Genomic DNA, 17,601 nt, shown 5'->3' with positions numbered 1-17,601 from the left:
CTGGAAAGCTACATGTAGAAGAACGAAATTAGAGCATTCTCTAACACCATACAAAAAATAAATTAAAAATGGATTAAAGACCTAAATGTGAGACAGGTACTAAAAAACTCTTAGAGGAAAACACATGTAGAACACTCTTTGACATAAATTGCAGCTATATCTTTTTGGATCTTCCTCCTAGAGTAACAAAAATTTAAAAAACGTATAAACAAGTGGGACCTAATCAAACTTAAAAGTTTTTGAACGGCAAAGGAAACCATAAACAAAAAGACCACCCACAGAATGGAAGAAAATATTTGCAAATGAAGTGACCGACGAGGGATTAATGTCCAAAATATACAAACAGCTCATGCAGTTCAGTATCAAAAAAAAAAAAAAAAAAAAAAAAAAAAAAAAACCAGCAATCACAGCCTAGTCCAGAAACAGGCAAAAGATCCAAATAGACATTTCTTCAAGGAAGACATATGCATTGCCAAGAGACACATGAAAAGATGCTCAATCAAAACTACAGTGAGGTGCAATGTCACACTGGTCGAAAGGCCATCATCAAAAAGTCTACAAACAATAAATAATCAATAAATAATCAGCGGGTCTGGAGAAAAGGAAATCCTCCCATACTGTTGCTGGGGATGTAAATTGGTACAGCCACTATGGAGACTGTATGGAGGTTCCTTAAAAAACTAAAAAAAGAACTACCATATGATCCAGCAATCCCATGCCTGAGCATATATCTGGGGAAAACTAATTTGAAAAGATACATTCACTCCAATGTTAACTGAAGCACTATGGATAACAGTCAAAACAGAGAAGCAACCTAAATGTCCATCAAGAGCGGGAATGGAAAAGAAGATGTGGTACATATATACAATGGGATATTACTCAATCATAAAAAAGAATGAAATAATGCCATTTACAGCGACATGGATAGACCTGGAGGTTGTCATAGTAAGTGAAGTAAATCAGACAGAGAAAGACAAATATCATATGCTATCACTTACATTCTGAACCTAAAACAAAAATGAGACAAATTAACTTATTTACAAACAGACTCACAGACTTAAGAGTATGAATTTACCGTTACCAAGGAGGATGGGTGTTGGAGTAGGAAGCATAGACTAGGAATTGGGACTGACATGTATACACTGCTCTATTTACAACAGACAGCCAACAAGGACCTACGGTACAGCAGCGGGAACTCTGCTCAATACTCTGTAATAATCTAAATATGAAAATAACTAGAAGAAGAAGATACATGTATATGTATAACTGAATGACTCAATGACACTTGAAATTAACACGTCATTAATCAACCATACGCCAATATAAAATAAAGATTTTTTTAAGTTAAAGTTGCTACAAATTCTAAATGAATATATGCAACTTCTTTAGAACAATGCTTAGCACACTGACAGTTTTGAATAAGCATTAACTGTCATAATTACAAGCTCCAAACCCCCACAGCGCTGATACACAGTAGGCATTCAGTAAACACTTTCCTTCATTCAGTAATGATAGAACGTTGGAAACTGTGAATATGAATATATGGGCAGTGACTCAATGAAGAGTGTTGCTCAGTCGTGTCCGACTCTTTGCGAACCCATGGACTATACAGTCCGTGGAATTCTCCAGGCCAGAATACTGGAGTGGGTAGCCTTTCCCTTCTCCAGGGGATCTTCCCAACCCAGGGATCAAACCCAGGTTTCCCACATTGCAGGCAGATTCTTTACCAGCTGAGCCACAAGGGAAGCCTGATTAACTGTGTAGAGTCTCATTTTCCTCCTAGATTCCAGAATGGTTTTGAACATGAAGGTGAAAGTTGCTCAGTCATATCCAGCTCTTTGCAACCCCATGGACTATACAGTCCATGGAATTCTCCAGGCCAGAATACTGGAGTGGGTAGCCATTCCCTTCTGCAGGGTATTGTCCCAACCCAGGGATCGAACCCAGGTCTCCTACACTGCAGACGGATTCTTTACCGGCTGAGCCACCAGGGAAACCCGGATGGTCTTAAACTTTCAAAATTCTTAGTCAATTTTAAACAAAATATGAGCCAGATCTATATTTCAAACCCTTTTCTAAACATGATGGTGCTATTAATTTGAATGAGATATTGCAAACAGCCTTTTCAGCTGATAGATCTCACATTTATAAATAATGCTTTCATTAAGATTGTTATCCTCAGAAGTGGTTAGTGCAGTAGTTAGTTATCCTCGTGCCAATCTGTGTTGTCAAAAAAACCTGTGATGCCTGTGTTGGCATCAGCTTTACACGGCTAGGAAAGATGCATTCAATTTTTAGAAGTTTTGGAGTTGTGAATGTGTAATCATTTTCTCCATGAAAATAAGACTTCTTAAACAATCACTTCTGGAGGAGGAATACCATTGCTTGACACAAATTATGTAACTTTTAACATAACACTTTTGTTATGTTAAATGGAATAGACAACAAGTGTCTATAGATTACAGTCCGTGAGCATTTCAAGGTACATCAAATTGAACTAGGGAAAAAAAGACTTTTTTATTCACTATACATTACTGTTAAAAAATAAGCAATATGGTTCTCAAGATATATAGTAGTCTTGACACTTCTAACAAAGGGCATTTCTTCTAGATTAGCACTGAATGCTGGCCAAAGGGCATGACCATGGGCTTATATTTAAACTCTAAGAATTTTTAAAAATCCGCTGGTGGAAGGAGTCTCTATAGAGAGAAGGGTGATTTACTGGTAATGGAAAAGTTCAACTTCCATTACTACTGATGGCTATGCTTCCGTTTATGTTTTCCCTAAGCCATTACTATTTAAAATGTTACTGTTAGCATTCTTAGTTGTCCCATTGGTTGGTATATAACTCTCCTACTTAAATATATAGAACAAATCATGTTAATTAAAATAAACTGTTGGGCAGTTACGTTGTGTCACAGATTGTCTCTGTAGACTATAAATTCAAATTAAGGGTTTTGTTGCCTGTTTCTGAACATAGAAAGATTCCTTTTACTGCATCAGTAGTAGCAAAAGAAATCAACTATCTTACAAAAGAACATCCATTTGAATTCTTGCAGAAATAGCTAGATAAAATGCATATATAGCGAGTTATCATAAACATATAATAAATTCTTGGCTAAAGTAAGCACCCAACCTGCTAATTTATGATGGCAAGTGTTGATATTTCATAGTATTGAGTATGGATGTTCAGAGATATAACTGTATTTTGACATATATATTAAATGTTTCTCTATATATTCATTAATTCTATTTCTGTACATTTCTATCCATTAAATATATATAGCATTAGGTTCCAGAGACTCTAAGTACATTAACAAACTGTGATGTATTTTCATAAAATACATACACATTATTTTCTGGATATTTAAGTGTTAAACTGAGGCAAAATAATTTGATGGAAGTTGGAATAACTTACTTTAAGAAATGCTTTTGTTTTTTAGCTTCCAAAAACAAAGATGTGATCTCCAGTTATATAAACACTGAATGTCCTTTACACTTCACAAAAATTTCTATAATATTAAAAATTAAGTCTCTAAGTTTGAAAAGAAAACAATACAAATAAATGGTGTCCTTAAGCATTTTTGAGATTTTTTTGAATGTCAAAACCTTAATGTTTTCCTTTTTCCTATTGAATTCTCCCCAAACAAGCATACCATAATTAGCTTTAGAGGAAATAACTAACTTAAGTTAGAAATAAGTTTGCAAAGCTCTCTCTCTCTTATCAAAGTGAGATTTTTGTCATTCTCTCATTCCCAGAATGCTTCTACTGAAAATGGTATAAGGCCTCATAGCTCCCATGTATGATTCCTATTATCTAACTACTTTGGAGATACAATACAAAGTTCAGAGAAAAACACAATTTTAAACTATTCTATTTTGGAGAAGACAAAACTAAGCAATAGATCAATTGTCTAGGTTACATGAAAAAATAACAATTTTCCATTTCCACTAAATGTATGCTAAAGAAGATGGACTGAAAACTATACATTTCTTAAAACCTGGGTTTTAAAACATTAGACAAAAGGGGTTACGGGTTTGTATCATCTGGAAAACATACCAAAAAGTGGGTAGGTCTCATCTATTAATATTAAGTCTAGTATTATAAAGACCTGTCTCCAAAGTAAGAGACTAGCTCTCTAACTCTGCAGTTTATGAGCATAAAAAGAGCTACTAAAAGATGATGTCATTTATATTCTGGTGATTATAGTCAACACTGGTTTTCTGGTTTGTGACAGATTTTCCATAACTTTTCCTCAAATTCTGGGTGGTGTTTTATCTGACCACTCCCTAAAGTTTGTCCTCTGGGATTAAGTGCTGTTCAGAATCACCTTTCTACAGAAATGTCTTTAAAGAACAACATCAAATTCTATAGCTCTCAATTTTACCGTAGGATTTGATAAATGACCTTACTACTCGGAAAAAAAAAAAAAAATAGGAGGCATTCTGTCATTAATCCTGCTACGTTTCCAGTGAAAGAAAAAAGACATGAATTAATCCCCAAGACTACCTCAGATTATTTCATGAGTCAAGGAAGAAGTGCCTGAACTATGCATTTCCCACAAACAATTGCTAAAGATTATTCAGTCAAGCCCATATGATGAACTCTTGGTCTGAATAAGCTCTGTGAAGAGAAGACTATATCCAGTTCTACTCACCTCTATATAACCTAGCACAGTGTTTTGAGGTTAGTAGGCACTCAATAAATGTTTGCTGGATGAGTGGACAAATTAATTATACACAGTAAAATTGTTCTAAAATGTGGCTCACTGTGATAGATATCAAATAAACTATAAACCATGACAGATCTCTCATAATATAAGCTATCAGTTCAGTTCAGTCGCCCAGTCTTGTCTGACTCTTCACGACCCCATGGACTGCAGCATGCCTGACCTCCCTGTCCATCACCAACTCCCGGAGTTTACTCAAACTCATGTCCATTCAGTCAGCGATGCCATCTAACCATCTCATCCTCTGTCGTCCCCTTCTCCTCCTGACCTCAATCTTTCCCAGCATTAGGGTCTTTTCAAATGAGTCCGTTCTTCACATCAGGTGGCCAAAGTATTGGGGTTTCAGCTTCAGCATCAATCTTTCCAATGAATATAAGCTATATATGTACTAAAAGTCCAACATAGCAGGTAACTTAAAAGGTCCTCTAATTTCAGTCTTCTAACAGTTTTGTGTTTTACATTAGTCAAACACACTAGAATGGTATCAAGTAAACATGATTTACTCAATGTCCTATTTCCCTTACACTAACATCTCATTCTTAAAAAGAATATAGAGATGATTAGTAAATGAATGAATGAATTTGCAAGAAGTTGTCTTTTGGTATGATCACTGAATTTAGGAATCCCCTAGTGATGTAGAAACTAAGGATGAAGGGACAAATTTTAAAGCTCGTAAGAGTCCTCATTTTTGTGATTCATACAAATAATTTAACAATACTTACTGAAGATACCAACTACTATCCTTTGTGACACTAGTGGTTAAAGATTATTTACCTAAGAATAACATAGCAACACCTAAGCTTCTAACACATAGGAATCAAGAGATATTTTGTGAGTGCTTAAAGCGTACAGAGTATAGTGTACAGACCACTATGCTGTTTGCTATCTGAAATACCTTCTTTGAATAAAAATTTGGAGTAAAATTTATAATTAAAAGTCTTCCTCAAGGAACTGCAAATATAGATGAACCCATAGTACATGTGGGGGGAAAAATGCAGTCATCAAATAACTGCTTAAGAACATAACAGAGAAGAAGTAACAAAGCAATGTATCATTAATTTACCAAAATAGTGCTGACGTTCGGTACGATAGGACTCAAACGAAGACAAGCCAATCACATCAGGGTTAGGTAGTTGGGAAAGAGTTTATGAAAGAAGTGGGATTTGGACTAAGTGTGAAGAATGTACAGGACTGGGATATATGGAAAGGCATTTCAAGTGAATGGTGCAGCGAAGTTAACAGTGCAAATGTGGGAAAACATTGGTCCGAAGGTTAATAAGAAAAATCATCTCCCTGAGGAGAGATGACAGCAGCTATTATTTTCTTAGTGGGTTATTGGTTTATTTTTAATGGATAGAACTCAGGAACAGCCAGATGAAAGAGACACCTAGGGTAAAGCATGGGGAAAGAAAGTAGAGACCCCATGATCTGTTTCCCAGCAGGCTACTCTCCCCAGATCCCCGTGTGTTTACCAGCTTGGAAACGCTGAACCTCTCCTTTTGGATTTTTATGGAGGCTTCATTACACAGGCATAATTGGCTAAATCATTGGTCACTGGTGATGGAATTTAATCTCCAGCTCCTCCTCTCTCCCCAGAAGTGGGGAGTGGGATTAAAAATTCCAGCTCTCTAATCATGTGGTTCATTCCACTGGTCACCAGTCTCCAACCCTAAGTGTTTCTGTTAACATAACAAAAGACACCTTTCTAGCTCTCCTCACAGTAAATTCCAAGGGTTTTAGGAGCCCTGTGCCAGAAATTGGTACGAAGACTAAAAATATATTTCTTATTATAAATCATACTATCACGGCACCTGAACTGTGGACTGATTGCAGAGGGATGAATGTGAAAATGATTGCAGAGTAAGCTGTCCCTTAACTGGCAACTGCCAGTGCAGACAAGACTGGAGACAGAGGTGTAAATTACTCTGTGAACTTCAGACCCTGTGTTATTGAGTGTGGGAGCTAAAGGCCAGTTTGAATAAGTTATATATATGTGTGTGTTTGTGTGTGTGTGTATATATATATATATGAAAAAATACATGAATGATTAATATAATTGGAATGGGAATGAAAATAACCATCAAGAAGTTGAATTTAGAGAGTTTAGGACAAAAATAAAATTTAAAGACACTAAATTACTATTTGGGAGACACATGAATTACAGATGTGGAGACAGCAGCTGAATATGTGGGAGTAGCTGTGGGGTTTTCCGAGACAGAAGAGAAAATAGTCTAGGGCTGAATCCCGAAGGAAACCCACATTTACACGACAGCAGGAAAGGAGAGAACAGAGACTTAATTTCCCCCTCTGGTTTGCACCTCCCTTTGAAGCCAGTCTGCACGATGCTGTAACAGAGAAGGACTAAAATGGTTGTTTGAGGAGAATAAAGTCCAACATGACTTCACTTTTCATCCCTCAGATACCAGCTGGTAGGACAATTTGAAATCATTCATTCGACCAGATGGTTAATGTTGTTTAACAGTACAATTAGCTAATAAATAATTGTAAAGCACTTTGTAAATATAAAGGATCACATAATGTTTAATAATAACATTAAATCAGGCAGCTTATTTCAAGTTACATTTTTATATCCAAGTGTTTTATTGGTGCTTCAGGAGAAATGCCAATAATATGATCGAATGCCATCGTTATACATTGTACTTGAAAAATACAACAAAGGGATTATAGGAAAACAAAAGCAGCCTTGGCCATGCTAGGCTGAACAGAGTGAACGGGCAAGAAATGTCTTCTTCACCAAAGACAAGAGGCAACGACAACATGATCACAGAAATGTACAACTGAATCCTGAGTAAAAAACCAGTATAGTAGGTAGCAACTTCATCCTACCCACATATTTATTAAGAAGGGAATTTATCAGATAAAGTCATGTGAAGGGCACAGGGCAGGAGAAGGACCGTCAAGGTAGGAGCTCTCGGGAAGCCACTTGATAACAAGCAGCCTCATAAAATAATAAAATAGTAGCAACATGTTAATTCATAGCTCACCTACTACTTACAATAATGCCTTAAGATGCATACCATTAGTATCCCCTATTTTGAAAAATGAGACAACGGAGATGGTAAGAAACTTGCTCAGTATCACATAGCCAGTAACAGGCAGGATCTGGATTCAAACCTAGACAGTATGGCTATTCTGGGAAGAATCCAGGAAATGAAACCTAGTGGGTCAGGTGCAGTACTAGCCCCTTCCTGCTTTTTTCTGCCTCAAAACAAGGACATGATGCTGGAGCTGCAGCAACCATGTTGGAGCCATGAGGTGAAGGGCAAGAAAACAGAGACATCAGCCCTGCTGCTGTCAAGCTACTTAGCCTATGCCAGTAGTCACCTACCTCTGGATTTCTCATTATACAAGAAAAATAAACACCTATTTCTTTAAACCACCAGTCAGGATTTTTGCTATTTGCAACTTTAACCAATATGCCAAATAATAATGATGCTACTAACAGTTAACATTTATTGTTTGCTATGAACTGTTTACTATTTTGTGTGTTTTGTGTGTACTTAGTCATTTCATTCTGACGACAATGCTATGAAGCAGGCACTGTTATTATTCCCATTTTACTGCTCAGGAAACTGAAGCACACTTTATCTGGCTTGCCTGTGGTCACACAGCTTATAAGGGATTCAAATCCAGTCACCTGGCTTCAAAACCTCTATTCCTCAGCAAATAGTACTCTAAGCAGTGAAACACTATAAACCGCATATCAGTTACAATCACAAATTAATTAGGGATCCTTCAGCATTATTTTGGAAATTTTGGAGCACATGTTTCTCAACAAGCATGCTATTGACATTTCAGGAGGATAACTCTCAATTGTTTAGGTTTGCTGTATACTAAAGACGTCTACAGTCTTCATTCCCTGGTTCCCTGAGTCACTCTAGACAGTGTCAACCAAAAGGCTCTCCACATTTCCCCTTAGGGAGATAGTATCACCCCAGTTAGCACCACCATTCTAGAACTTTATTCGGCAACATTCTCCGTAAAAGTCCAAATAGCAGATCATTTAAGCTTAGTAGAATGTTGGTCTCAGTCAGCCTCATTCACCATCACTAAACTCCAATATTGTGGAGTGAAATCAGTCACAGGCAACACACCCAAATGAGCATAACTATGCTCCTGTCAAACTATTCTGTCCACATTTTACAGATGAGAACCCTGAGGCACAGAAGTGGGCAAGGAACTTGCCCGAGGTGATTCAGCTATAGTGTATGGACGGTATGGATTCAACCCAAAGGCAGAGTGATTCCAGAGCATGTGCTTTTAATCAGGACACTTCTGAGATCACAGAATTTAGATCTTTTTTTTTTTTTTTTTACTAGTACAAGGCATAGTAAATGCTTCAGAGAACTTCTCACACTCCAGATTTGGTTGCTCTTTCCCGCAGTAAGCACCATTCCCACTCCAGACTTGCTTCTGGTCAGGACTCCACTACCAACAACATACTTTATGCTTGACCACTTCTCAGCTTGGCAGTCCTGATTGGCTCTGACACACAGCTATCCACAAAGGACCCCAAATATATAAGATTCTACCAAACTGATCACTGGAACAGTTACTCACTGATCTGTGACTGTTCTTATTTTACACCTCTCAAGGTCTCATTTAAGAGATCCCAAGTCTATTATGGCTCATCGAGATGAGCAGAATTAGAAAGCTCTTGGCCCATGGTCTGGTACATGTAAGAGCCTTTTAGTATTAACTACCAGTCGCATAACATACAGAGGAGCATCCAGATATCTCTGGTCTAGATCTCAATGTTTGTGTAAATCCAATTAGCCCCACCAAAACTGAGAACCCCCAAGTCAATTCGAGTAGTACTAGTGAGCAAGATTGTGACTGCTAGTTCTGTGTAGAGTATTTCAGCCCAGGTTTTAGGTTCCCTGTTGTGTTTGGATGAAAAAGGACCCCCTAATCAAATAGAGTCAAGTTCCCACATCTACTCAACCAAGGAACCTTATAGATGAGGCATATTCCAGAAGATGGTTAAGATTGTGGTACAGATCAGTGAGGTCTCATGGGATTTTGCCGCTCATCATTGTCTAAGATTGCAGTTCTTTTTCCAAGGTACGCAGGTAGGGAATTTACCAAAAGTGAAGGAGAGCAGTCTACCAAAGATGGGGAAAATAGAAACATTATCACTTCATAATGCTTTTTAAAGAGAACTAGACTACACGGGTTCCAACTTTGTTTTTTTTTTTTTTTTTTTTCTGTACAGACAGGCTCTCACCACAAATTTTAAATATAATAGAGGAAACTGGGGAACAAACTATGCTGTGTGCTCTGTCGTGTCCATCTCTTTGCGACCCCATGGACTGTAGCCCACCAGGCTTCTCTGTCCATGGGGTTTCCCAGGCAGGAATACTGGGGTGGATTGCCATTCCCTCCTGGAGGAGATCTTCCTGACCCAGAGATCCAACCCACGTCTCCTGAGCCTCCTGCACTGTCAGACTCATTCTTTACCACCGAGACACCAAGGGAACAAATTTCCCAGTTAATTATGTTTAATAAATTGATAGATTATTTTTTCTTCCAATAGTTTTTTTGACAGAACTGACTTGTTTTTGCACTGTGTTAACAAAGCCTTAAACTAAGAATTATATATAAATTCTTAAGAACATATAGATGTGAAATATAATAATGCTCATGAAAATAAGCATACACTTTGAGGCCCTATTATTTTAATTCTATATAAATAAAATTATTAAGGAAAAATGTAGTTCTAATAGTACTTTCCTCCTATCTTGGTCATATTAATAATTTCTTATTTTCTTATGAGTCAGTTTTTTTTTTTTCATTAGCACAAAGCAAATATAAGAAGGTTGTGGTAGGTAAATAACTCTGCCTAATATCATTAATTGCTAACAGCTCAATTATGCTGTGATGTACCTATAATTGTCAATAAGTTTCAAAAATCCTTGTCTTGGAGTCTATTATATATACAATTCATTTAAATTACATTAGTTATACAAATTTTTTAATGAAGCAGAGATTATACTTTCATTTTTAACAACTAGAGATAATGACCAAAGTATTTATGTGCACATTATATATTTTGTTCTGTTGACATTCATAATTCACTTACTCAATACAATATTAGCACGTTACATGGGGGGGAAAAGACAAATCTAATTTTTTATGTTTGGATTTTTTTGAATATCTATACTATATATATGAATTTCAGAAAGTTCTTTTTTTAAATATCTAGCCCAATTCCAGTAACATTTTTCAGGGAATAAAGTATTCAAACTATTTTTAAGTGATGAGACCAGATGCCATGATCTTAGTTTTCTGAATGTTGAGCTTTAAGCCACATTTTTCACTCTCCTCTTTCACTTTCATCAAGAGGCTCTTTAGTTCCTCTTCACTCTCTGCCATAAGGGTGGTATCGTCTGCATATCTGAGGTTATTGATGTTTCTCCCAGCAACCTTGAATCCAGCTTGTGCTTCTTCCAGCCCAGCATTTCTCATGATGTACTCTGTGTGTAAGTTAAGTAAGCAGGGTGACAATATACAACCTTGACGTACTCCTTTTCCTATTTGAAACCAGTCTGTTGTTCCATGTCCAGTTCTAACTGTTGCTTCCTGACCTGCATACAGGTTTCTCAAGAGGCAGGTCAGGTGGTCTGGTATTCTCATCTCTTTCAGAATTTTCCACAGTTTATTGTGATCCACACAGTCAAAGGCTTTGGCATAGTCAATAAAGCAGGAATAGATGTTTTTCTGGAGCTCTCTTGACCAACCTGGATAGCATAATTTAAAAGCAGAGACATTACTTTGCCAACAAAAGTCCATCTAGTCATGGCTATGGTTTTTCCAGTAGTCATGTATGGATGTGAGAGTTGGATAGTGAAGAAAACTGAGCCCCGAAGAACTGATGCTTTTGAACTGTGGTGTTGGAGAAGACTCTTGAGAGTTCCTTGGACTGCAAGAAGCTCCAACCAATCCATCTTAAAGGAAATCAGTCCTGGGTGTTCACTGGAAGGACTGATGTTGAAGCTGAAACTCCGATACTTTGGCCATCTCATGTGAAGAGTTGACTCATTGGAAAAGACCCTGATGCTGGGAGGGATTGGGGGCAGGAGGAAAAGGGGACGACAGAGGATGAGATGGCTGGATGGCATCACCAACTCGATGGACATGGGTTTGGGTAGACTCCGGGAGTTGGTGATGGACAGGGAGGTCTGGCGTGCTGCGATTCATGGTGTCGCAAAGAGTCGGACACGACTGAGCGACTGAACTGGAACTGGAACTAGAATGATACTTGTAGAATGGTTTTTAAAACATGGTAAATGTTGCATTTACAAGCCCAGACTCCAGAACATGAATCCCTGATTTCAATCCAAAGATAGTTGGTCAAGTGACATTAATATTCTGTGCCTGTTTTCTCCTCTATAGAATGGGAATGGCAACATTTTGTCCTAAGGATTTAAAAATTGATACGTTTGTGCTATGTCAGTAATTTCTGTTAATATTTTCCTGCTTGGAAGGAGTTCAGCTCAATTTGAAAATTAATGATGCCCAAATTCACATATATAAAATGGGTAATGACAGTTTTTAATCTTCAAAATTGCATGAAAGCAGTATATGGTATACTTATACCTTAAAGGATACTCAAAGTATACTTTAGCACCTTATATGCTAAATTTTAAATCGCAAAATAGTGAGCTCAGGAGTACTGCCCCTTGTCACATGACTCTGAATAGTGTGGTGGTGAAAAATCTCTTTATCTTTCAAGCTGCTATTAAAACCTGTATGATCCATGATGTCACTCTGACCATTTGGGAACAGACAGAGAAACTAAGATGGTATGGGGTCCAGGCGAGGTTGGGGCTAGGAGATGAGGAGAGTTCCAGACAGAGGATGAAGAAGCAATGTAAAGTAAAGCCAAGTACATATATATATCGCATCTTAGGATTGGCCAGGCAGAGTGAACCCAACACTCCAACAAGGAAACCTGTGTGCAAGCAGGTTCCTATGGAAAATGCAATGCCTCTGCTTTCTTTTCACTACTCAAACAAGATCAGAACAATCTCATCCCAAATTTTTATCCTTTCTTCTTGTATGACAGGCTGTTTATTATCCAGGAATTCTGAGAATAGAATAGAGGGCTTCTGGAAGACATTCAGTGAACAGCTTCTTGTCTGTTATTAGAATCCTATCCGTTTAAAACCCTTCTAGCAGAGGGTCTTTTAGGATGTATTAACATTGGTTTTAGAATCCTTCTGTGATAGCACATCATGGTTGATGAAACAGGAGTGAGGAAAAGAGAAAGGAAATATACACAGATGAGTCCTTGTTGTATGCTGGGTTAAGTACGCCATGGCCAATCCTGAACAGTGGCATATATAAGAGAAAAATGATAGACTGCACTTGGCTTACTGTGATATGTACTTTGCAGGATTACGTACATATATAGTTCCATGTTCTAACATTTTCCTCTGTATGTCACAATCACCCAGAATTAGAAAGTCTTTAGTCTTTTTTTTTTCTTTTTTTTTTTTTTTTTTTTAGCAAATACTCTATGGAACCTTGCTAACAATTTGGTGCTTTACTTGGGTAATTTAAATTGATTATTTCAAATCTGATCTTACTTCTAGGAAAAGATAGACCTGCCTTTAAGGTGTATCCAGTGCAGTGTGGTCTTCTTCTTGTGGCTAATGTCTTCCTGGTGAACTTCTCTGCAATTTAAAACCACTGATATGTTGATCAGTGAAGGAAAAAACACTATGAAAAATATTGCCTTATTAATTGCAAATCTAATTCTAGATTGTATTTATATGCACGCATATCCTGGGAAGCCATACAGTTTTTAAATCTAGAAATATAGAAAACTCACTTAGAACTATACTTAGAAACTTTCCCCTGGAGTGGCGCTGGTTGGACTCTACTTTGCTCCTCTGCCGACGCAGTGCTTGTGAACTGTAAGGGACAGTGAGTAAAAGCATAAGGAAGGAGAACCACTCAATAAACCAGTGACTGCACATGCTCAAGCCCTGAATAACTTGAGTGTTGACTGTAGTCTGGAAGTTACAAAAATGCTAAGATGTGATTTTTCTTTTAGGTGGGAAATGAGGAAGGATGAAAAACTAGAAGAGGAAGAAAAAGCAATGCTGGAACATCTACAACTTATGTGCACCATCCAGGACTCTTCTGCCTCAGATAAGACAGAGGAACAGTAATCTGCCGAAAACAGCAACAGCTTTATTTTAGGAAATGATCACATGTAATGGAGTAGGCTTTCTACTCTGGTCAGAATGAACTCTGAAGTGCTGTGAAGCATGAAAACCATGAGTAATCGCTGAACTGAAAAGGAATACAGCACATTAAGAATAAAATGCTTTATAGTGTTCATTTTAAAAATAATTTCAAATGTTTTTTCTTTCCTCAGTCTTTCTCTTAATATGATATAACTGCTGCCATCTCGTGTTCCCTTTGAATTACTTTTTTTTTTTTTCCTTCAGTCTTCAAGTATCTATGACAACAGGCAAAATGTTTGGAAATCTTTTCCCTAAGGATTTTTTTTTTTTTTAATTCTCTTTATTTATTTATTTTTTTTAAATTTTTTTATTTTTCAGTGGGTTTTGTTATACATTGATGTGAATCAGCCATAGAGTTACACGAATTCCCCATCCCAGTCTCCCATCCCACCTCCCTCTCCACCCGATTCCTCTGGATCTTCCCAGGAATGCAAATCAAAACCACAATGAGGTACCATTACACGCCAGTCAGGATGGCTGCTATCCAAAAGTCTACAAGCAATAAATGCTGGAGAGGGTGTGGAGAAAAGGGAACCCTCTTACACTGTTGGTGGGAATGCAAACTAGTACAGCCGCTATGGAGAACAGTGTGGAGATTTCTTAAAAAACTGGAAATAGAACTGCCATATGACCCAGCAATACCACTTCTGGGCATACACACTGAGGAATCTAGATCTGAAAGAGACACGTGCATCCCTAAGGATTTTTAAATACAACATTTGACTGTTAAGTTGGAATCACTTGGCCCCTTGAGGGTCATCTGAAAAGTTCAAATTAATTTTGTAGCCATAACCCAAGTCCAGATCTTGACTGCCTTTAATATCACCACTGTACCAGTCTCTTTTTCCCATCGCTTCTTTCTCATCCAATTTATTTTAATCAGAGCCACAAAAAGCATTATCTTGAAGTATAACTTTAGTAATATCTATGCTTATGGCGGGCTTCATTGGTGGCTCAGTGGTACAGAATCCGCCTGCCAATGTAGGAGTTGCTGGTTAGATCCCTGGGTCAGGAAGATCCCCTGGAGAAGGAAATGGCAACCCACTCCAGTATTCTTGCCTGGACGACCCCATAGACAGAGGAGCCTGGCAGGCTACTGTCGATGGGTTCGCAGAGTCAGACACAGCTTAGTGACTAAATAGCAACAATCCACGTGTCTATAGTGATTTTTCAAACATCCCATTCAAACTTCTAATCATATGCTTTCAGAACCTATACCCAGAGGCGCCAAGTTCAAGGAACTGCCTGTCATCTGAGCCACACACCTGTCATATTGCCCAACAAGAAATCTTTCTCCCAAAGTCATGTTCAAAACTCACTCTAACAGTTCATTATCTATAATTTCATAGTTTCTGTTACTTCTCTTATTTCCATTACATTGATGCACACATGCACAGACACACAAAGAAATGGAATATGTTCTAGTGCCTTCTATGCCAAGTAAAGTTGTATTTACTATATCCTTCTGATCAGTGCCTGATATTAGATTAAAACACATCAAAGGCTTTACGATGTAATTTGAAGACTCCCTTTATAACAGTAGTCACCCCAAATGTCTGCTATAGAGTTATTCATCTAGTGGGCAGTTAATAAACACAATTGCTTAAATGGCTGTCATTGTGGAAAGACAGCAAAGACAATTAGACTGTTGAGCATCTATAGGACATCTGGGAGAAGCCCTATATCATGAATTTTTTTAGACCATATGACATTGAACATCATAGTTTCCAAGGTTCTCAGGTTCTTCAGGCCCTCACATTCTGTGATTTTTATAAACTGTGTATAGGCTACCTAATTTGCAAAGGAAAGTACTTGAGCATTTTGCAAAGACTGAAGCTTGGCAGAGACCACCTTAGAAAATCTCTTGCATTGTTTCCTTACATAAAAACACATGAATGACCATGTAGTCAGCTGCTTGCCAAATAACACATTTTTTTTTCAAAGAATTTTACTTTGGTTGGCCAGTATAATCATAAACCAAGTGTTTTAAGACATGGTTGAAGTAATTTCTTAAAATTCTATTGAAGACCATTTAAAAACTGGTAAGAAACTTGTGAGAATTAGACTTTCTGTGTAGTCTTACCTATTAACAGTTACTATAGCAACCAATATAAGGCAACAGTTGACTTTTATTCCTTCAGCTTATGGATGTACTAATGCTGCATAACTATGTTTTATTAGAATAGACACTAAAATAGTTAAAAAGACTGATCCAAAAACTAAGTAAAATCATCTTATAAAGTTACAGGATTTCACATTTGGGTTCTTTTGTCTAATATATCTAAAGATCATCTGTTAACACTTTTTAATTGAATCTGTGCATTTCTGTATTAATCCTGGAAAGTGATTTAGTTTGTATTAAAAAAAATTCTATATGGCTCACTTTTGAAAGGAAAGATGTATAATATGGAGAGAATGAGATAAGGTGAAAGGAGAGAAGAGTTTTCACTTGATTTCTGGTCTACATGGCTCTATTAAATTACTGTAGTTATAAGTGCAATAAATTTATTTTTTCTTAAATTTTTAATTGGAGGATAATTACTTTACAATACTGTTATCGGTTTCTGTCATACAGTGTGAATCAGCCATAAATATACATATGTCCCCTCCCTCTTAAGCCTCCCTCCCACCCCTTTAGGTTGTCACTGAGCACAGTTTAAGGTCCCCATGTTATAAAGCAACTTCCCACTAGCTCTGTATTTTACATGTGGTCATGTAGACATTTCAATGCTACTCTTTCAGTTCGTCCCATCTTCTCCTTCCCCTGCTATGTCCACAAGACTGTTCTGTATGTTTGTCTGCATTTCTATCCCTGCCCTGCAAATAGGCTCATCAGTACCATTTTTCTAGATTCCATATATATATGTGTTAATATATGATACTTGTTTTCTCTTTCTGACTTACATCACTCTGTATAACAGGCTCTAGAACTAGAACTGACTCAAATGAGTTCTTTTAATGGCTGAGTAATATTCCACTGTATATATGTACCACCATTTCTTTATCCATTCATCTGTCAGTGGACATGTAGACTGCTTCCATGTCCTAGCTCTGAACAATAAAATTTATAATTGGGAATTTAACTGACAAGTCATTGATTTGTCAGATCATTGACTTTACCTTTGATGTTTCTTAAATTATGATAAAAAGTGGTACTCCAAAACAGTTATTCTTTCTCACATTCATTTTAGTATAAGGAAACAACAAGAATGAAGTTGTATTTAATAACTATATATGCTTATTACAATGATGTTATCTTCCTATGAAATATTCCTTCTGTGTTTTGTTTAACTGTATTTTTATGTAATTATAAAGAGTTATCTATTAATGGCCTAGCAATGTTAAAACAATATGAAATAATTTTTAATAAAATACAGTTTACCCTTGAACAACACAGGTCTGAACTGTACAGGTTCACTTACATGCAGATGTTTTACTAAATGCATACCACACTGCTACATAACATACAGTTGGCTGATCTGTAGATTCAGAACTGTGGATATGAAGAGTCAATTGGAGCATTACACAGTCAGGATGGGCACCTCTAACCCCTGTGTTCAAGAGTCAACTGTATAGATGATAATGTATATTTC

At 37.1% G+C, this 17,601-nt stretch overlaps 1 protein-coding gene across 6 annotated transcripts in view; it reads left to right on the top strand.

The window, feature by feature from the left end:
- KIAA0825 (KIAA0825 ortholog) overlaps window positions 1-14,265 on the top strand; it is a 410,996-nt gene extending 396,731 nt beyond the window's left edge. For all 6 annotated transcript variants that reach the window (XM_065936747.1, XM_065936741.1, XM_065936733.1 and 3 more), the window contains one exon: window positions 13,813-14,265. In XM_065936747.1, coding sequence (XP_065792819.1) covers window positions 13,813-13,930 — 118 coding nt within the window. In that variant the 3' untranslated portion in view covers window positions 13,931-14,265. The remainder of the gene's footprint in view (window positions 1-13,812) is intronic.
- The last annotated feature ends 3,336 nt before the right edge of the window (window positions 14,266-17,601 follow it).

This window comes from Muntiacus reevesi, chromosome 1 (genome assembly GCF_963930625.1).
Source record: "Muntiacus reevesi chromosome 1, mMunRee1.1, whole genome shotgun sequence".
In the NCBI taxonomy this organism is placed as follows: Eukaryota; Metazoa; Chordata; class Mammalia; order Artiodactyla; family Cervidae; genus Muntiacus; species Muntiacus reevesi.
Note: the sequence above shows the minus strand (reverse complement) of the source record. Positions and strands in the feature narration are given on the sequence as shown.